The sequence below is a fragment of the Linepithema humile genome, chromosome 6 (genome assembly GCF_040581485.1).
Source record: "Linepithema humile isolate Giens D197 chromosome 6, Lhum_UNIL_v1.0, whole genome shotgun sequence".
NCBI lineage: Eukaryota > Metazoa > Arthropoda > Insecta > Hymenoptera > Formicidae > Linepithema > Linepithema humile.
In genome coordinates this window covers 25,564,549-25,587,737 of record NC_090133.1, presented here as the reverse complement: position 1 = coordinate 25,587,737, position 23,189 = coordinate 25,564,549, and the positions used below count along the sequence as shown (strand labels likewise).

The 23,189-nt window shown below is 36.2% G+C and overlaps 2 protein-coding genes across 3 annotated transcripts in view; one reads left to right on the top strand and one right to left on the bottom strand.

The window, feature by feature from the left end:
* The window catches only part of LOC105677050 (uncharacterized), a 56,030-nt gene that overhangs the window by 9,589 nt on the left and 23,252 nt on the right, over positions 1 to 23,189 (bottom strand). For both annotated transcript variants that reach the window (XM_067357550.1, XM_012375383.2), the window contains one exon: positions 6,776 to 6,978. In XM_067357550.1, coding sequence (XP_067213651.1) covers positions 6,776 to 6,978 — 203 coding nt within the window. The remainder of the gene's footprint in view (positions 1 to 6,775; positions 6,979 to 23,189) is intronic.
* Positions 1,413 to 23,189, top strand: part of LOC105677048 (uncharacterized) — a 278,448-nt gene continuing 256,671 nt past the window's right edge. The window contains exons 1-2 of the mRNA XM_012375378.2: positions 1,413 to 2,215; positions 2,470 to 2,511. The gene's annotated coding sequence lies outside the window, so the exon portion shown is untranslated. The remainder of the gene's footprint in view (positions 2,216 to 2,469; positions 2,512 to 23,189) is intronic.

Sequence of the window (23,189 nt, the reverse complement as noted above, 5' to 3'; positions counted from 1 at the left end):
GCAGTGACGTTTAATGTTCTCTGAATCTACTTCTGTATGTATCAAAGTTGTGCCACGAATTTCATAATTACGTTTACATAAATGTGTTTACACTAACTTTTTTCATGTGTAGACAATATAAACTATTATAAATTTAAAATTAAATTATTAAATAATTAACATATCTAATTTAAGCGTTAATTGTAGAAAACTATTAAAACTAATCTTTAATTAGCATATTTTATATTTTACATATTATTATGTATTATTGTTTTCATCAGTATTTTTTACATTATTATAACATGTATAAAATATATTTTTATAAAATTAGTAAAAATTACAATTGTTTATGACATTAAGAGCTATTGTAAAAGAAATATAATTCAACGTGTTTACTCGAGTGTCATCAAAAGAGTGTACGACAATGCGTCGTGATTTTAAATCAAGAATGTCAGTAAAAATACTAGATATTAATAATAAATTTTACATATCACAGTTTTGAATTTACTAAAACCAAGAAACCGTTAATTTAGTATATTTACGAACACACCGCGGATTACAGTATTAAGTCCTTGCGTCATCATGTTGTCATTCGCTTGGGGTTGCTCGAGCGGGAAGGTCGCGAAGGGAATCGCTCCGCATTACTACTTCTCAAAATCGCGATCGCGGTCAACAATAGATTATTTCTTGTGAATGATTACCGATTTAATCTACACGATTAATCAGCGCCTGCAATTAACGATTCGTAATAATAACGCGTTAAACCGCGATTATTTATTAAAGTACCTATTTCGCGCAATTTATTCGCTTAAAATAGGAATCAAAGCAATAAAGGATGAAAATTACATATCATCTCGATAGTTATCAATTCGGCAACATAAATTTCTACATCAATAATTCGTTGAAGCACGCGTTCAGTGAGATTTATTTCATGGAAGTACATCGCGCGAACAGTCGGCAAAACGGCGCGGTCATATTTTATTCCGCGAATATCTATCTTTAATCTTAACTCGCAATTGTTATTTATTTAAATTATAATATGAGATAGTAAAACGCGCAAAGCGCTTTAAAATACAAAATTTTAATCGAGTGAAACGAGTTTGTAAAAAAAAGGTGCAAAATATGAAGTAGTCATGCATTTATCGAGATTAAAATTCGAAATGCAAAAAATTGTACATTACATATGTTAGATATTTCAACGCGTTAAATATTTCATAACGCGTAAAATCGTATTAATCGTATAACGCGTATTTTATCGTTGACTCGGCTTGGTCGCCACGCTCGGTGTTTGTTATTGTTATTTTTTCGGGCAGCGAGCAACGCGACATATCTCTCACCTTGTATCAGTCGTACGGTACCGCTCAAGTAGGTAAGTGATGGTAGGGCAATCGGTCCGTGTTATCACGTTATTACCTTCCCATAGCGACAAGTAATAAGAGAATATTCTTACGATTCGGCAAATAGAATCGCGTAGATATTTATCTTTAGCTTTAATTTATTCTGTCCTTTATTTTGTAATAGGAGAATAAAACATTTTTAATGTTCTAAAATACTGCAAAATACAAACATACCTTATTTTTCACGTATGGAATAAAAGAGAAAAATGTATAAAAGTAATTCAGGTGTAATACAGTCGCGGCGAAATTAATCACGCGATTTCCGATTTCTTTTGCAGCCGCTACTCGCGTTAATTATTTCTCGAAATATTTCGAGATATTTTCGCATATTTTCGCACTCATTCATTATTTGCAGTAGAGTTTGCTTTTTGTAAAATGAGTACTCTTATGAGTACTTTTTGTAAAATAAGGGGGTTTGCAAGGGGAGTTAGTATACTTGAGGCATAGCATTGCGACAAATCGAAAGTAATGCTTATATGGCGAACGCAACATAAGTATCATTTTGCACTGAGAGGTAGTAGATTTACTATTTCCAACGTCGTCTTACATTTTCGTTTTCGCTTTAATAAAGGAAAGTTTGCACATCGCGATTAACGTCGAAAGTCCCGTACAAAGTGTCGCGCGGCAATAAAATTCGCATTAGGGGTACCGTACGAAGTATCATGCAATCTTAATAATACCGCGATAAAATTCGCGGCGGGAGTGTCGTACAAAGTGACGCGCGATAATTAATTTCGTTCGTTTGCGAGTGATTATTGTGCCAAGACGGCCACATCGATGGACCACTGAGAGGAGGAGGAGGTCTAGGAGGCATCGAGCACCGGCGGAGCAACTTTAAGGTGAATAATTTATGATTATTTATTATTATTTTTTATTTACGGAGTAATTATTATCTTTGCGACAATCATATAGTATTGTATATCATTAAGATCTGAAAAATCTGAAACAAAAATTTATTTGGAAATTATATAATTATTTTATTAAGTAGGTATCTGTTTGAAAGACACAAATTTTGATTAATGAAATAATGACTTTTTAAATATTAATTATTTTCAGCACTATTATAATCTGGATATATTTTTGTATGTTACAGATCGGCGTAGACTACAACTCCGCTGTTGTTCATCGCGTGCCGGTAAGTCAAAATTAAATTATCTTTATTTTGAGGTAATAGAAGGAGAGAAATCTACAGAAAATTACATATACCTATATATATTCCTAGATTAAAAAGATTGAAACATTCAAATTACAAGTATGTAAAAATATTATAAATACATATTGCATTTCATAAATCTATTGCCGTAAATTGGGCTAGAATAAATTAGGCTGATATTTATATACCATATAACTCTCGAATATGTGTAATTTTTTATTGTTTTATTGTGCACATCAAAGTGAACATACGCAGAGTATGTTCACAATTTGTTCGGCATTGATATATCTAATAATAATGCAGTCTAATATCAAATAATAGTACGAGTTTCATTTACGACAATGTTACAAAATGGTAGTAATTATACAGTTCCAACTTTAAAACAGATGTGAAAAAAGTGGACGAATGAGAGTCGGTAGACATTCTATGAGAAAATATGAGAGACGGCTGCCCTCAGGCATCTCTCTGATTCAACAAAAATATTTTCAACAAAAATTTGGCAAAAATATGTTACCACAGTTCGTGGATTACGCATTCTCTGTCGTTTGCACAGATGACATGTTAGCTACATGTTTTCATTATTTACGCGTAGATGTAGAATATTATAGATAACGCATAAACACCCAATCCTTGTTCTATATACGCGCTGGTTTTCTCGTGCGCCTCTCTTTTGCTTCGGCAATTCTCTCGCGTCCGCGGTTGCAACCGCAATTCTCGCGCTATATTTCTCTCCGTCGCTGTGGGAGTGCGTCGCGATTTATTGGCCCGAGTGCTGTCCGTACTTTCCGCCGGTAAAATCTAATTGGAAAACCATTGCGTGCACGAGGGCCTCGTTGGCCGAACTCGCGTCGTGGACCGCGAAAACCGTGTGGCCGTATAAAGAATTTAGTTGTTTTTTTCCCCCTTTCAATTCGACCTCAAAAACATTGATTCTGTGACACTTACTTTTTCACCGCGATAGCTGTACGCATGTACGCTTTGCGCGGTTCGATTATCGCGTAATGGATTGATCGCACGCCTCTTCTCTTCTCATTGTTTTTCTATCAATGCACTGAGACACGTGCGTAATCGCCGCACTCGAATTGCAGAATTTCAATGAATAAATTTAAGCTCGGTTTCAAATGTCGCGATAAATGACGGAATGATACTTTATCACTGATCGCATCACTAATAATTGCGACGATTGCGACAATCGCGACTATTAATGAACTTTAGCCAAGTCTTTGTGCGGTGTATATTCACATAGTTACGCGTGACGTATCTTGAAAATATCATCAATATTCTTGCTATTAAAAAGAATCGTAATGAAACTAATAAAAAAGATATTCATTAATGATATAATAGTCATAATAATTTTATGAATGATAAAAAAATAAACCGCATAACAATCTTCGCGATTGCGCTAGAACAGAAAAAAATATTGCACGATTTAAAACTAGAATACTTTGCAAAGCTAGGTAAATGCTTTACTTGTGCTCTAATTCGGATTGAGTAAAGCTGTTAGCTGTGCTTTAGTTCATGCTTGAATAAAGGTTTTAACAGCTTTTTTAACTCGCTTCGAAAACGTTGATTTTGCAACGACTACTCTTTCTCTGCTGACGGCACACATATGTACATGTACGCTCGTAGCTCGAAATATCGCATAGTGAATTGGACTTTTCTCTTCTCACCTCTTTTTTTTTCTCTATACGATGGCACGTAATCGACGAGACCACTGTCGCACGAGACCACTGTCGCACGAGACCACTGTCGCGATAAATTCAAAGTTGTCTTTGAAACGTTACATTAACAAGTAAAAAAGTGAAAATATTTCTTTCAAAAAAAATCACATTTAGAGAAATTTGTAACCCTTTGAATTCACCCAAAATTTTGATATAAAAAAATTATTAAATTCTATTTCACATAATAAAAATAATTGTACAACTCTTTTATACAAATGTGCGGTAATGAAAAGTAGATTACTAAACTTTGCTGTAACAAGCCATGCTAGTGGAAATAATATCTTTTGCATTAATAAGCGTGGTAAAGGGTGAAACGTTCAGAAAGCTGCACACGTACTCTGACCTGTTTTCAAAATAATATTGAAATTTATCATGTTTGATTTATCATGTCGGCTTTATATGCAGCGGCACACCGCTGATATTGTTGCGTTTAGAATGCAATGATAATGGTTGATTGACGTTTTATACCTGCCTAGATTGCAAAGCGAAATGTGGGCTATTGTCCTCATTTATACACAATAATTCTCATATCTAACAACCATTTTGACACGGGGAAATGCAGAGTTTTAATGGTGCGAACAATGCTATTTGAACATATCGATTAGATGCAGATAGAAATCTTGAGTTAGGGCAAACCGCAGTAGTTGCGATAAAGTTTAAGATTAAAAGCGGGAGAATTTTTACGCGCATATCTCATAATTTACAGTTGCTTTTTATTAAATACTAAATCAGCCGATTATATTGTACATTTACGCCGCAGTGTTCCTGCATTTATAACACGCGGCAGTCGCGGTTATATCGCAAGAATGTATATTCCGCGCCAATGTGCGCTAACGCGCTCCATCGCGTATTTATTAAGCGTAAAATAGACGGCGGTTATAATTTCTGTCGCCGAATGAATAATGACATTACCTGGGTAGTATTTCGAGTATATGATAATTTAGTTTAACTGCTCTGCACGACATACTTCTTTGATGTAGCGCTGTCATATATTTTGCCGTGCCTACTTTGTCAAATTAATTTCTGCATACGAGACACACTGACGTACAACCCAAAACGTAGTATCCCGTATAAATGCTTTTATGCTCACAATATAGCTTTTCTATTTCGTAAAATGCAAGCTTCGAAACGCGTAAAATGCAAGTTTCGGAAGTATATTTGCTCGTAGCATCTACGCAAAATAAATGTATTCCGCATTTGTGTGTCGCAATAGAAAAGGTGTACGGAAAAAGGATGCCGTTTTTTTTTCTAGAATAAAATGTTGCACTGACGGATTTCAAATATTGAACGGCAAAACATTAAAACGTGTTATAGAAAAACGAGTGACATCGCCATTTGTCGATATTTTATCGTAAAATTATTTGTGCTCATTTTAACGCGTAAAAATATATAATAAAATATCCGATGTATTCGGGTGTATCTATGAAAAGTTTTTTGTCTACCGTTTTCTAGAATAAATTAGAAATTTTAATTATTAATATTTTATTATGCAATGATAAAATATTAATAATTTTTAAGAAACGCGCTCGAGCAAAAGACAAAAATAACAAAAAATGATATCTCAAAGACCGAATGTGCATATACAGCACCCATTTTAATTGCTGGCTTTGTATATTTTAACAAACCTTTAATTTTCGCTATCCAGCAGCTATTTCTTCTTCATGCATGCTAGATACACGCTGCAAATATTCGTCTGCATATGCAGCACGCAATCTGCCATGCGCTTTGCGCATGTTATGACGTGAATGCTTTCGTTTCATCGATATTGACTGCGAAACGATTGTCGTTTTACTGTTTAAAACGTGCCGGAAAATACACTTTCAAGTTAGAAATGTGTGATAATAACAAAAATAAAGTTACAAATATATCGTATGTGTTGAATGTTTCCTATATTGCTATCAAAAATTTACAGTTGATTTTTTCATAAGAAAAATTTAGAGATGTCAGTCAATTTCATATTATCAATTTATAACGTAAGATATTTGTAACGTAAGATACATCTACGAAAAGGAAGCAGTCGACGAACTTTAGGAGCGATCTAAACTTAAAGATACTTAACGTGAATTTCGTCGCTGTCTTCTTGAATTTTAACATTTGCACGTTAGGTGCGAACGTAAAACTTCACCGAAAAGTAGTGCGAACTTTTAACAGGTACGGAACTATAACGGAACTTGCGGCTTGAAATAGTCTGATCGCATGTGCAAAACTAGTGAAATTAGAAGCACGAGTTCTAATGATTCCAATTAGAGATAGTTTACAGAAATGGTAGAGTCCTACATTTTTTTCAACTTTATGGCGTCACGTAGGCAGACGAATATTATCAGCTTTAATGGTATTTTATTTTGAGAGACTGCTTCACATTTTATTCCTAATATTTATAGTAATTAATGGTAGCTTCGTAAATATATTACCTCTCAAATAAATTGACAAATACTTATTTGATTCTTAGATAAAACGATTCAGTAGCAAAAAGTCTCCACGTGTGTTTTTTGATGTCGAAACATTCGCTTTAATGCATTACTTACCTCAACTTTTGCTCCGAGATCTCCAAACACTGCGATCGGTGGCATCTCCTTCGGGACATATCGAAAAAATTCCGAGCCCTTATACCATTTGACAGTGTAAAGCATGTCCGATTGTAGATCGTATCTGCAGGACATGTTGACTGTCGTGCCAGTTGCCACTGCCAATGGAATGTCGATCGAGACATTGCTCAGTCCATGAACGCCTGGACATAAAAGAAAATAAATTGCATTTAAGTATCAGAAATTCAGCAGAACTTTGTGCTATTTCTATGAGTAATTATTTTTTACTATTTTACTTGAAATTTAATATGATTATTTGTAATACTTGATACAATTTCGCAGAAAATGTATTTTGTATAAAAGTACAAGAAGGATAAAATATAAATCTGCATGAATCCATTGTATGAGTTTTAAGCTTTATGAGATTCACATAAAAGCTTCTTCATAAGTTTTATGAAAACATACATAAAATATATTTTTGAAAAATTCAATATATACGGTGTATTAACATGAACAAAACAATTTTATTATCAGATATTTTGACATACTTGCATCAACTATCAAATATTAATTTTTAATATCAATTTTTTTAACTACGTTTCACTCTTTATATAAAATATTGTGTGCCGTTCAAATATCTTTTATATGAAAATTTAATTAAAAACGATAAATAACGATAGATAACGTTCTTCCTTATAAATTTTCCTGAGGCTGTAGTTGCAAAAAGTTATTTATTTTTAATTATATAGAATTTGGAATCTATTGATGCTTCTATCTCTGTTAAGAAAAAAATCAACTAAAAATTTCAAAGAATCTGTTATAAAATTAAAACTTGACGGCTTTATTTCGAAATGTATATTGTATTGAAAATATAATTGAATTACTCGCCATACAAATTCTTGCACTGTTACTATTTTCTCGTACGGCTATGTATTTCACTCTGCTTTCACACTTGAATACTTAACTGTCCTTTAGAATTCCAATTAAAGTCAGTGACATTTATCATCGTTCTTTGTTGCACGAGAAACGCCTAACTCGGCGGTGAATAAAAAGCTGACCGAACTTGTAGGTGAACAATATCTCATCATATCTTGACAGCACAGTTACGTTTTTATTAATTGATTAAAAAAATAATTGCTCTGCATTCAAACTAAATGTCATGCAAGAATTTTAATCCTTCTGCTCACCAATCTTCATTTTAACTCGTGCAACTTAATGATAATATAATAATCTGTTATTAAAATCTGCGATGACTATCTTTCTACACTATGTTTTATACCAAAAATTATTTCTTGAAAAGAATTAAATTACTATTTAATTAACAATTTACTTGCATGATGGCACAACGAGATAACGGTTGCCGTAGTTTCACTTAAAACTCGTCTATATCATTGATTATGTTTATTCGCGAAAAATACAAGTTTTATCTTCTCTATGCAGATAATACTCCATCGAAAAGTTGCATTTTCCCTTAAAAAATTGCAGATCAAATAAGATATTAAAAATTTCGAAGAATTTCAGAGAATCAACTTTGTGTTTTAGAGGTAAAATCTTTTCGTTGAACAAAAGGCTACTTCGTTCTTTTTTCTGACGAAAAAAGCAAGTTGCGCGAGATGCTTATCTTATAATAACTTAAACGAACAAGTGCTTAAACTTTTCGTGTAATCCTGGCAACGCCATCGTCAACCCGCCGCTCCGAGGATTACAACGAGCGAACGAGAGGGCGACTTGCCAGAAAACGCCGGAAAAGATCGCGAAAAATAACATCACGGTCGTCAACTTTTAAGCATCCATTTGCGCACTTGCTTAGATCGAATTTGGAACTTATTACTACTCCGGAGCACTTTGTTGTTGTCATGCATTATTCATCGAAAATTTGGGCAGACGCTGCATCTTAAACAAGTTGTATAATAAAGCCTTCATCGAGAATTAATAGGGTTTCCAAATTGAAAAAAAGACTGATCTAAAAATAAAGATCTGTGTTGAATCTCAGTGGGAAATTTATTTATTTGTACAATTTGAGAGAGCTATTTTGCTAGAAAATTTAAGATAATCCGCAATTAACTGGGTGGTCTATTACAACTTAATTAATATGTATGTAAAGTCCACGCTGCGGGCGTTTAGCGGTACAAAGCGGTATCAAACATGTTAAGGGTATGTCAGCACACTGCGACCGAAAAGCGTTATACACCGAAGTGCTTGCCAACGCGTGTTAGCGACGCTCCGGTAAATTTCCGGTTCTAATCAGTAACATCGCGAGAGATCTGCGCGGTCCGTCATTGTTCCGGCTTAAACGAAGAAAAATCGGGCTCGGGGAGATTGTATATTTCGCACGAGCGCGCGAGTTTGCGAGATCAGCGAGCGTGCCGTGGACTCGCAATAGCGGACTAACGCGAAAGTTTGGTCATTAATTAACCGTTTTTCGGCGGCTCCTCCTCTAATTAATTATTTATGACTTGATCCTATAGTCATTGTGCTGGTAGAGTAATTAAATGATAATTAATCCAAAAAGTAATTAATCGGGAAATTGGGAAGTGAAGAGAGGGAGAGGGAAGGTCGCGAAGATGCGGTCGTTGCTCTCGCTTGTGGCATTTATGTGCAACTATATATTGTATTATACAGCATCGAAATTTATAAATTATGATTATAATGTTTCGTAAATGAGATTAATAAATCATTCGATACCATGCAAGTTGAATGAATTGATAGCATTGTTAGTAATTTACATAATTACAATTTTCAAATTATAGCAATAATTATTTTGCACGTTATTACAAAACGTATTTCAATAATATCTAAATAACTTAGTTGATGCGAGACATAACGATCACGTATGCGCGTGCATTGGTCGCTTTTAATAAGCATTGAGGCAACATATAGAAAAAGAATGAATATCACGATAAGCGAGAGCAATCTGCCGTATCCCTCTTTCTTGCGTGCGGCTGCTTTTAATTACTGCATTATAATTGGCGTCATTAAGCACGTTCCCATTTCCTCTGACAGAATATCTTCGTCTCTCGGTAAAGCGAAAGTTTTTCACTCATAGAGAGACGCGCGCGTGTGCGCGCGCGTGGCTCTTTATCACTAATCACCGCGCAGTTTTGAACTTGGTCCGACGTATTAGAGGAGTCTGTGCGTAATTAGAACCGGTAATTGGAACGCTTCTCCTCGAAGTTTCAACGTTGGTCTACGTATAATCAGTTGTTTGGTCTTAACGCAGTGCGGGTGCAACGGAACGCGCATCTCACAGATCGCTGCAGCGAGATTTAAATACCGAGCGTTCACTAATCACCTCGCTAATCCTTAATTACCGCCCCTCGCGAGGAGCGCGATTGTTATTCGCGTCGCGGCTCGTCGCGGCCTTCCGTTTTTGGAAGGCGAAACCTTCCCATAAATAACGGCAAACCCCGGGACAATGGCGTCGCATAAACTCGCTACGTATATATCAGACTCGTCTTAAATTATCGCGGGAATAATAGAGCGCGCGCGAGCGCGGATGTACGCTCAAGCAGATTCGGAATCGCCCTTTGTGGCCGGTTTGCATCCTCCCTCATGAATTTATAAATCGCGGCGATAGGTAGGTAGGAACAGCGGAGCGTGGCGAACCGCACGCACCGAATATTCCATAATCAATCGTGAAGCAAGGCAACAGATTGGACGCGTAGCGTTAATCAGCTAATAAGAGCCGCAATAACTCAGTGGCCAGAGCAAAGTATATGTTTGCTACGCCTCGTGCGGCACCTATCATTATACATTGTATAATGCGTATGCAGTCAGTCAACTGCATAAAATACGCGCGGAAATAAAACGAATCAAATGTGTTGCAAACGTGATAACGGTATAGAAAATAAAAACTACAAATTTTTATAACGTCATGATTTACTACACTCGCGACAAACTATAAAAATATATTACACTGTTAATAATGCAAATTAGCGGATACATCATCACAAATGCGTATAAAATAATCCCCGCGCTACAATAATGCGAAATAAAAAAATTAATAAGTACGCGTTTAAGTTATGATAAAAAATTCGAAATTATTATACCGCGACGGTAAAATCAAAACGCGGTTATTACCAACGCGCACACAACCGTGCTCGTTGAAAAGTATACGGGACTTGTATTCGCGAGGTAATCCGAAACTCTTAATTGCAGCGTAATTACTTATACGTTCGCCGGTGTGCGAATGAAGAGTTCGCGAGAAGCCTTTTGCGCATTATGCATATCCACGGCCAGATACCTTACGGCCATGAAGCCGGAAAAGCCAAAGGCGTAAAGAGCCCGTGCTCTGAAATGAGATCCTTTTCTTCCTTCGAAACTCAACTAAATGAAAAACCCATCCCGACAAGAGAACGTCGGCCATAGAAGCTTTTATTGTTTCATGAAAGATGAGAGGCAGAGGGGAAAGAAGAAAAGATATTGAAAATACGCATTGCAAAACCTTTTACTCGGCGAGCTCTCACCTATCGACTCGCATATCAGATGAATAAAAACGAACTTTTCTACTTTTTAGAACTTATTTAACAAGCCGGAGCCGTATTCCAGAATTTATATGAGCTCAATCGAAATTCACAGCGAGAAATTTTCTTTTATTATTCACGAAAAACTGTAGAATTCGCAATGAATCTAAAGTTGCACTAATGAATCTGTTAATATATAATGCAGACACTTTACCTTGCATCAAGATATCACTCTACGAGAAGGTACGGTAACTAAAGGCTATATGAAAGATTATGATTGCACCTCGAGGCACCATCAAGCGCTCCTTTCTTAGAGCAAAGGTTGCCTTTAAGGCAATGTAAAGTTCCATTACGAAGAACGTTCCTCACATTCGCCTTCAAAGTCGCGTAAATCGCTAGCTCATGACGATTCTGTTGTACTGCGATCCGCTGCAATCCACTTGCGATCGATACATACGATACGGTGCAAACTTTTAATCCCAGAAATGGAAGCGTTACGATCAAGATAAGGTCGATTGTATCGAATGCCGTATCGAAAGGATTTAATTTTCAAAGGAAAGCAGAAATACGATTTGTTTAATATTGTAGACCGATCGAATCTTGAAATTTTTTAAATTAAGCAGAGATTCTCTAAGAAACTCAACAGCGAAAGTTCTCTAAATAACAGATCGGAGGATCATCAGTCATGATTGACAAGAAAGAAGTCGAACGGCGAAAAGCGGTACAGATCCTCTCGAAATACCTTTCAACTTTTATACGATTTTACGATAGTCGTAAAAACTTTATAACTAAACACGCCACCGCCGTTAGACGTTTCTCCGCGTACAGACGTTATCTTGTCGCGCCCACGGAGCTTCCGATCATTTCGATTCCCTCGGTTGACGCGATTGCCGATGGTTGTTACCATCACTTGAATTGAGTTTCTTTTTTCTTGTACGCTTTGTCGTGACTTTCGAAAATTACTTTAAGCAATAAAGTTTTTTTTTTTTTATATATAAATATTGATTATCTCGAATAAATTTTACTTAATAAGACAAAATCTAATTTCAATATCTTGAGATGTCAATATATCGGAAATAAATAAATCATGAAATTTTATCGAGTCTCGCTTCTGGAAAAATCAACTCTTTGAGCTGGTTCTTACTTAATCCTTGCAAAAATTGTTTTATCGAATTTCTCTTCTATTACCCCGAGAACGGTATCAATTAATTAAAATGTAATCTCAGTAATGCTTCAGTTGAATCATGTAATACGCTACGAGTCAGTTATTTTTGAACATTGTTAAATGGTTTCTTACAAAACTTAGCAATTTTTTAAATAATTTTTATAAATGAAGCTGTCATATATTTAACATTTTTAAGTAATTACTCATTTAAATAACGATTTTTATAAAAAAATATTAAAATTATTAAACAGGAGCGTAAAGAGCCAAAAAGCAAGTTGATCGTGCAATAGTGTATTACTTAATTTACATTATCGTAGAATATAGACGTATAAACAAAATGCGTTGCGCCTTTTTGTTATTTTTATTATTTATATTGATAAGGGCTTGATGACAAGCCGAAACGTCTATATTCTACGATAATGTAAATTAAGTAATACACTATTGCACGATCAACTTGCTTTTTGGCTCTTTACGCTCCTGTTTAATAATTTTGATTTTGAAAATCATATGAGCCTTATATCATTTTAATTTTAAAAAAATATTAATTTGCAAAAAATCATTACAAAATATTAATATTTCTATATTTATATTCGGGAAAAATTTATTTGAACTCGAAAAATCCTTTATTAAATATGTTTTTTCTGTATAATTTTTAAAATTTAATTAACATCCAGAGTCCATTTTTAACGGAACATACAATATAAATTAACTTTTGTTATTTATTTGATAAATGGTTATTTATTCATGATGTAGAAGCAAAAAGAAAGTTTTACAAATGTAATTCATCGGACGCGAGTTATGACATGCGAAAAAATCTCATTTATTTTGACGTATACCGCAAGGCAAAATTACATACAATTTTTTTCTTCTGGTTATGGGTGAGTTTACAATGCTGCCGCTTGCAGGCATGCTAGAATTTTCCACCCACCTGTCTTCCCCAATTTGTTCACCCTTACATTCCTTTTTATAATGCCACCCTTAAGAGAAATTAAATTATTTACGCGGTGCGATCAGTTATTTTAGGAAACAAGGTTAATAAAGAAAGTTGAAAAATATATCGCTGTTCAAAATTTGCTTCCATGAACAAGCTGCCTGTCTATGCGTAAATGCGCTATTGCGCCTAATCCAATTAGCTGATGGGTACAGTGACTGGTTCGGAAACATAAATAAAGCAGCTATTCTGAGCGAGCATTGTTAAAATAAATACAATATTATTGGTTGATTACAACGTGGAAATTATGATAAAAGTCAACAGAATATTAATGCGCTATGAGACAAACTTGCAATTGGATGTATTAATTCGGTTACGACAAAATGTTTTATTGATTGCGTCTGAAAAATACAGTTCCACGCAAATGATGAATCTGTGATCTTAAAATAGCGCAAAAAATGCTTACGCTTTGCTTGTTGATGACGTATTATTGTTCTTGTGTTTTTAAAAATTGCTGCCATTCACATAACACTATGTCTTTTTATGAATTAAAGCTGATGAACGAAGGCGTTCGTTTTGTCGTTAGTGAAATTAAAATAGAAATCACACAATTCTATAAATTGCAATTTTTTCAAACATTTCAACTGGTGTAGCTCCAAGGCATCTCATAGCTATTGAATACTTCGCAGAGCCACTCGATTTAGCTTGACTCGCTTGGAGTCTTCAAACACGCTGAGACCCAAATGCAAAAATTCAAAGTGTTTTCGAGCATACCTATTCCATTGAAGTGCTTCTTAAAGAAACCGTTCCTTCCGTATCTACTTTTCGGCTGGCTTGCCATCACGCCATAAAAATCACTCGATTCGACGATTCTTTTTCCATGTTGCATTATCAATCATTTCCGCGGCGCTACGGCCCGTTACGTATGCAATAACGTACAATTAACATTTCCCTTGTTTGTTACCAGCAACAATCAACTTGCTTCCATGTGAATGCTTCTAATGATAGAAATGATTACTTGGTATTTGTAATTTAATCGCTTATGCATACTGTTCCACTGTAGATCAGTAACTCCAGCGGGATGTTGCGTTTTCGTATCGCACCATTGTCTTGCCGCAGGAAAATGAGTTCCAGTAATTCCGGGTAATAATGAGCAAACTATCTACTTCTATCTCTCATTGTATTACTCAATTTGCTTTTATTTTCACGCGCAAAGCGCAAATTCTCACGGTGTTTTATTCTCTGTACTACGAATCAACTGTTCTATCGACGTTTATATACCTTACGTGTATGTAGAAAGCGAGCGTGTACACGAGAAATAATTAACAAAATTCATTTTTTATTATCATTAGAATATCCTTAAATTTTTAACATAATAAATAACACCAAGCAAAATATTTGGAAAGTTAACATTTGCGATTGTCGAAACTGTGAGAATTCTAAAAAATTTAACGTTTGTATTACGGCACAAAAGATAGCTTAAAGTGTTGCACCTTGCTTGACATGCAAAATATTTCGACTCATGAAATGTCTCATAAACGGTTTATCTTCTCGGCTTTCCTCGCGGCGCGCACAATTACACGTTGCGAAAACTTTTCAGGAAGTATCGCGAAGATTCCGGGAGGGGGGTTGCGCGAAAATATATTCTGACTTGTATATATAAGAGTTTCAGGCATCTCGCCGTTCTCACCGTAGCACGTATATGCAAATATGAATTTCCCGTATTCACCCGCTTTCAGCTGTGTAACGCGTTGTCGCAACGGGAATACGAAGTCCGCGGAGTACAGAATGACGACGAGACATCTACAAATACGAGGACGAGCGAGCAAGGTCTTTACCGTCGGGTGGATCGAAGTGGCTTTGCCGCTGAGCCGCGAATAAATCGACGGCGCGGAAAAGCGGATATGCGTTGCTTTGCGTACGACCACCCGTCGCATATCTCTGACGTCGCCCACACGCGACTGAATTTGTCCCGAGAAAATAAGCGACAAAACCCCGGGCTGATATCCCGGCAAAACTATCGCCAGGCCTGTTCTCCCCCGCCGAAACTCTTCGACTGAAGAAAAGGTGTAAAGTCGCCGGAACGCCGTTTATTTATGTTTGCGCATGAGAAGGCAGGAATAGTCGCCTTATATATCTTTTATCGAATATCGTATATATCTTGGAAATAGTGGAAATTTTCCACAATAGTGTAGGAAAATAACTTTCTAGTAAATATCACTTGAGAAATATGGTTGAAGTAAATCAATTTTGGCGTTGAAAATTAAAAAACTGATGTAGCCTTCTTGAATTTATCTTAAAAAGAAAAAAATAAGTTGAAAGTAATTTACTTATATAAATGACAAGAGGAGAAGCACTAGATGAATGTATATTTACTATCTTCTTGGTCAGACTACGGAGGTAAACATTTCTTATCAAGATTTGCTAACTTTTTAATGGCTTTTGGCTCGAGACTTTCCATCATCTTGATATACTCGGCCATCGAAATAGTGTCTTGAAATAGCGAGCAACGAAGAGAAATGACCTTTCAATAGGCTATCTTCGGACGTAATAATAACCAGACGAAACGCGAAAATCAGAACGCGAAGTGCGATATTTATTTATTTTAGACTGCCAGATGCACTCCGTTAATTACAGAGCGATGAACGTTTTCAGAACGTTTGGTGTCTAAATTGTGAAAGGTTAAAGTTCGTTAACACGTTTGTCCCGATTCTTTTAAATATCCGACGTTAAAATCTTTGTCACTGATTCTATCATATGCAAATGAGGGATTTATCAGTATAAATAGTAGGATGAGCGAATTAGATTACGGATCATATCATAAATTACCGTATATATTTATGTACGTCTGTATGTATGCGTTTATGTGACAAATCGACGCACATACGATATGTGACTGGAAATGCGGAGACGTGACATGCGTGAATATGTGTATGTGTGCGCGTGGGATGGGGCGTGCCGCAATGGATTTTCCAATTTCACGTTGTCTTCTCGTTCGCGCATCGACGCTTCTCCGCCCGTCGGCATCATCCTTCGCTCCCCGGTTCGGTCGAAACCCCGCTCGGCGAGCTTAACTTTGGAAGTATGTGCGGCATGTTTGTGTACGGCTGTGATTTACTCGCTTCTCGAGAGGTACGGCTTCCCTCTCACCGCGCCTTGCCGTGGGGGAGGAAGTGAATCAGGGCGGGCGAACGACGCGCGGGATGGGGGACGCGGGCGAAATTTGTCGATTTCGAACCTTCCGAGCGTGGTGAATTCGTCGATATACCGCCGCGGCATCCGATGTATCGCGAACCGTCTTGGAAGCTTGCTCGTAACACGACTGGCCGCGGGCGCTGGGAACCCCGGGCAAACTTCATTCTAGTCACACAGAACTGATATCGCGGATTCTCGAAGTAGTACGATCTTGAGACTGCTGGCGAGACTACCACCGTACCGTTTTTCGATTTAATGGAAGAGGCTGAGTCGTCTTTTAGATAAGCCGCGCGTATAATCCAAGCTGCAGATGTGTAATCTTTATTTATTTTATTTCTTACTAGTTGAATGTAAGACAAGATCTATAAGTACCGTGTTTTTTGGAAATCATACTTTTCTGCCGATTTTTGCGAGAAAACTATGCCGGGAGAAACTATGTCAAGAGAAATCTTATATAAATATTAATATATAAGTATTATATAAGTATTAATTAGAGTATGCACAATTAGGGTAATCAAGTGGAATTTGCACCACAGCATATTTTAAGTTAATTAAAAAATAAAAATTATTTTTGTCGATTTTTGTAAGAAAATTATGTCTGAAAAAATTTTTTATCTTTTGAATTATAGTCTAAAAAATTAAAAAATTTTCTCACAAAAATCGGCAAAAAAAATTTTACTTTTTAATTAACTTAAAAAATACTGTGGTGCAAATTCCACTTGATAATATACATGTACATATATACCTACTCTAACATACATTTCCATGTTTATATAGAATTTCTTTTATAATCTAATAATGTTAAAAAAGCACTTAATAAGATGTCGAACATTGTACAATAATTTCATCATATTACACACGACAGTTTCACAATAATATTGCGCAGCCAATTATAAAGTTTTGTAAGGATAACGAGAATATTACAGAGGGAATGACAATGCTGGGGGTGTTTCTTGGTAAAGAGCGCGTCATGCTTCTTCGTGTTATTGCGATAAGAATTACTCGTCAGGATGAATAATAGTCAGGTCGCGGCGCGTTACGAGATCGCAATTTCTCAAAACCTCCGCGAGTTCTGCAGCCGCCTTCTCTCATTTTACTGTTACTCGGTATCTCCGATGGATCGAATGGACGCTGCTAGAATTACGCTAGTGTAGCGCGATACCGAAACCGGGCTGTAGGTAAAGTTTGATTACATTGCGCGCCAAGTAACTTGAATAATAATGATCCGGCATGAAAAAAAGCGCGATCTTTCTCCGCTCGTGGGAGATGCGTGTTCAAGCGAACCGAACGAGCACGATGAAATCGAGATGAAGCGCGAGAACGACATCGAGAGGAGGTACTCGCCATCATATCGAACAGCTTCTTGCGTGGGCTTGCATCGTGCCCGGCGTAGACGGGAAAAGGAATGTAATAAAAAGAACGACACGCATCCTCCGTTCATGTGCACACGATGTTATGAGGAAGCGAATGCAACAATAGGCGCACATTATACTGACAACAGAAGTGGGGGATAAGGTGCAATCCCCTTATGTATCTCTCTTTCTCTCTCTCTACGGTTTACGTGGCCAACAATGAACTCATATTCTCATGTTTCCCCCGACTCTTCCCACCTTCGTGATTGTTGAACCACACTTCCACACGGCGGCCTTAAACCGTAAACTTGTTTGAAAGCCTAATGTTGTACGCGCCAATCGTCACTGCGGAGGACATGTTCACGGTACGCGCTTAATTCACTTGCGCATGGGAGGTCTAGCAATCCGTGAAGCAATTTCCACATGTGTTCACATGAAAGCTGAGTATACAAATTATTGTCAACATTCGATAGATACTTAATTTACTCAATTAATATGATGGAAAAATTTTATCGTTATTATTTTACGCAAAAATGGATATTTACTCGTCCGTTCCGAAGAAAGAAAAATAGAAAATTAGCAATTTACAGATAATTTTAGTAAAGTAATTATTTAATGTTCACCGATACGCCTCCGACTAGAAATTCTTTTTCTTCTCTAAGAAACAGCATTCGTTGAGTCGATATTCTCAAGTTGAGTTTTTTATCTGATATAAAATTATCAATATGAAAAGAAGATTGTATAGGGCATAATTTATATTTCTTTCCCTTTTCGATATTTGGATTATTAATAAACTCATTATAATCGGTATTAAAAAATTAGAAATGATGAGCTGAGTCAATATTTTATCTAAAACAATATTAATTCAGAGAACGAATGAAAAGATATAAACTAAAATTCTGCAATAAAGCTGCTTTGAAACAAGTTGACTGATCATCTAATGAACGGAACAATGTACGTGCGAGATAGCTTGTGGATAATTGAGCAGGGTTTGATATTCCCTTGCCTCAATTACACCTCTATCAGCTTAATTGCGTATTGGATACACGAAACAGAGGTGTTTCGACTTTCGTTCGGCAGGATACGCTACATGTTCCACGGGTCACTTACTCTGCTAACGAACGTGTCAGTTTTGCGTTTTTACCATTATGCGAAATTATTTTAGCTCGCCCGCCTTGTAGACGCTTATACGCCCGCCAATCGGCGACGTACTTCTCGTGTTCGAACAATCTAAGCAGAGGATCTTTGCATTAAAGAAATAGAGAAGAGTGAATTTCAAAATAGCTCATTAGGCTGAAACTTTATGAGATACAAAACTTGATAACGTAACTTGATCAACGTAATATTCATAGAATAAAAGTCGAGATTATCTGCAGGAGGAAAAATAGTACAATTTATGTAAATAAGATTGTTTACGTCATCCACCAAATAAAAAATACATTATTGCGCAACATATAGTATATGTTATCCTATCGTCACAGTTACAAAATCGCTTTTCCCGCGAATTTTTATTACAAGCGTGCATTTGAAAAAAAAAGTGAAAGATCGTTTCACTTTTTCATGTCACTGTAAAACCATTTTTAGTGCGAATTTTTTTCGCTGACGTAAAAAATTCAGCAAATTCAAAAAAATCTATATCACTGCACAAATCTCATATAGTTCCTATCCAAACAATTAGTTTTCAGTTTGTGGCACGCGATAAATAAAAAAAAAATAAAATAAATCTTCGAAGTAAACGTGATTTTTGAATTCTCTGAAACATACTATTCTGTAATAACTCTTCCAACGCCCAGAATATGGTCGAGAGAAATAATTCATAATAATATATCATCACTCGTCGCAAAGTCATTATTTACTGTTGTTAAACAATGTCAATTAAAGAAAAAAGATGTGTAATTATCAGTGCTCCCGCAAGTAGTAGCTGTAGCAGCAGCTTTTTTCTCCACGCGATTTATACAATATTAGACAGCGCATACGTCTCTCTCGCGGGAATATCCGCCATTCTCCAAAGCGGCAGACGGAAGCGAAATTAAGAGCCGCCGCGGCGATGGCCGACGATGGATGTAACTTCTTTCGATCGCCGTCTCGGCCTAATGATTTTGTTCCACGTTCCATCCCGAGCCCACGTCCACGTTTTTCTATCGCGGTCCCGATATCCCGTGATGCGCCGCGCGCCGATACGTAACGCGGTTCCGCATTCGAACGGTGGAGCTTGTGCTTCCTGGTCTTAGATCTCTTTTAGCACCCTTTATTTATTGTTTCACGCAGTTCAAGTATCCGCGGTTCTGGCTCGCGACTTTTCCCGGGCCCGCCTTAATGAACCCGGCAATCACCGTCGCCCGCGCATTCTTCGGGATTCCGGTATCCACGCTTCGTGACGCAACGTGACGCGTCCGCAACGAAAGTGCGCGCATCGCTTTATGTGCCGCTTATTAGACGTCACTTGAATTTCACTGTCTGCGCCGTTCTGCCTTGTATTTACTATCCTAGGATGTATTTCGAAGCACTTCTGGCTTTAATTTTGAAGGAATTAACTAATTTAATCCCCTTGTATGCTGACGGGACTTACAAGTCCCGTATAGTTTTAAGTGTAATAATGACGAATAATTATGCTAGCTCTGTAATTTGCTCGGAAGAGTCTAAGCACACTTCTCCTTTCGCTTCCGCGTCCATTTTGTCTATACATATAGATAGCCCAGGGCACAAATAAAAAATTAATTTTACCTGACGATATGCCAAACTGCATTCGTAAGCATTTCAATGTTCCGCGTAAATATTTTAAGACTTATTGCGATTTTTGCATTAAACAGAGCAGCGCGTAATAAGTGGATTACGCGATGAAAGAGACTAAAGCACGAACTGTACGACGCAATGCAAACACGCGATACGACGCAAATTCTGCAAACGCAATCCGAATTTGCCGAGCGAGAATTCAAATTACTTTTGTACAGTCTAAATTACAAGGCTAACGTCCAAATTGTCTTTGAGCAATTCACATCCGATTCGTGCGATAGAATTCATTTGAAGCGCACAGAATAGCTATCGTGGAATTTGAGTGCTGGTGCGACGAAAGGTACGATTAAAGTACATAGTTAACGCGCTTTGCAACTTTTATAATCTCATCGTACATCGAAAAAGTGCGAATATCTCTCTTTATTTTAGCTCGATAATGCAAACGGAACGTGCATTATCATTTTTTCTATCGGGATACATTACATAATAAAAAATTTTTTTACATATTTATATCGAGAGAAAGAGTTTCAAAACATTTTCATACAAATTTAACTTTTACATTAATTTAAATTATAAAAAAAACATTTATATTCTTTCAAAATATTTGTTGATATAATTTGGTTGATCGTTTTCATTACTGGAAAGATTTGCACGCTTTTCAGGGACGTTATAAAGCGACGGGCGAAGTGATGCATAAATATAAATTTCACAAAGAGGAATCTGTGTCACTTTGATATAAATTATAATGATCCACCGCGAAACTGTGTGGAAAATGAATAATATCAGTAGCAAATAATGTCGTTAATTAAAAATTATATAACTGCTACAAAATTATTAGCCGCTAACTTTATTAATTAATTCGGCTATAAAAGTGAATACGGCATATCACGAATTCAGGTTGCATTCGTGGATTAAAGTTAAAATAATGTTCGCTTGTAATCACTGGCATAACCGTGATTCCATAAATATAAAAAAAAAACAGATGTACGAGAGAAACTCTTGGTCGCCATTAAATTAAAAATAAATGAGTTATAAAAACTCATAGTGTTCGCATTAAGATTATTATTATGACACACTTATTAAATATTTTCTTTGCTTTTATGGCTGTAATAAATTATACAAATGTTTGTTATTTAATTGCTACTTGATGCAAGCATGCAAATCATATTTTATATACGTTTCTACAGTATATTTTCTGTAAGTTCTTATTTATATAGAAGCAAAGATTTTATCTTTAAATTAATGTTTTAATATATTTTACTTATATTTTTCGAAATATTAAACGAAAGCAAAGACATCTACTGCAATTAATCTATATATTCGCCACATTTCTATTCTATCGGGAGAGAAAATTTGTCTATCGGGACAAAACTTTCGGGGAATCTGTCGCGAAATCGAATGTATCAATATAGCAGGGTGATTAATCATTACTTTACTGCGACGACGCGTGTCATGCGAGAACTTTAATTGAAACGCGGTACGGTCGATTTTGTTTTGCTTGATGCCATCGGAGCTGAAATCCGTGGACGAAAGAGAGTGAAAAAGAGGAACAACGATACATCGTGCTCTCTGACTGACTGAGCAATTTCCTGGCCGGCAACGTGACCGACGAATAACGTTTAATTGCCACGCGCGAAATTAGGACGGCGCGACGGCTCGCCACGCGCTGTACCTAAACGCGATTGCTTTCGTTTTGGGTGCCGCGAACGCCTTTTTCCGCGTCGTCCGTACACATACCAAACCGTGTTTTTTAATTAAACGTATCCCTCCTAACGCCGAGGGCACGACACGGGTAATCCAGTGCGAAAATATACGAAACGTTGCGACGTGTGGCAAAATTGCGCAATACAATACTAGAAGCGGGACATTAATCCAAATAGCTCTAGGCATCGATAAAATTACCACCAGACTCTCTTCCGGAATTATAAAACAGAATTTCTAGAATCTGGTCTCTGAGATTTTTTTCTATTTTTTTCTATTTGCTTATGTTAAAAGACGCTATTGATTGACGCTATTATCGAGCAATTTACGAAATGGTTGCAAACAATTTGCCAAGCAAAAGAGGCGTATCTTCATTAAAATGTTATATTTTTCAGTTTTCCAATTATTACAATTGGTTGCGATGTAGACGTGATAGGTAACTAACGATTGCATTTTTTGCACTAAACTTTGTATAACTTTATCATCTACGAAATTACTTGAATCAAACGATTGGAAAACTAAAAAAAATTGTTTTTTGAAATAAGAGCAATATTAATATATTATATATTAGAAGTCTTCAAGTAATTTTAACTCGCTTCTTTAATTCAAATTAGAGAGATGCTGTGTTTTCTACACTTGCAGATTCTATTAAAATAAAATCCATTGAAATTTTAGATATATATTGCTTATAGTAAAAATAACATATAGTTTTATTTTTATGTAAAAAGAATAAACCATCTGGCCAGTAACTATATATTCATATGCTTAGTGAAACCGTTAGTAAAATAAAGCAAACAGATAATATTAGATAGATATAACGGTGAAGGATAGACCAAAGTATGATGAGAAATTATGTAGCAGTTATTTAAATTTC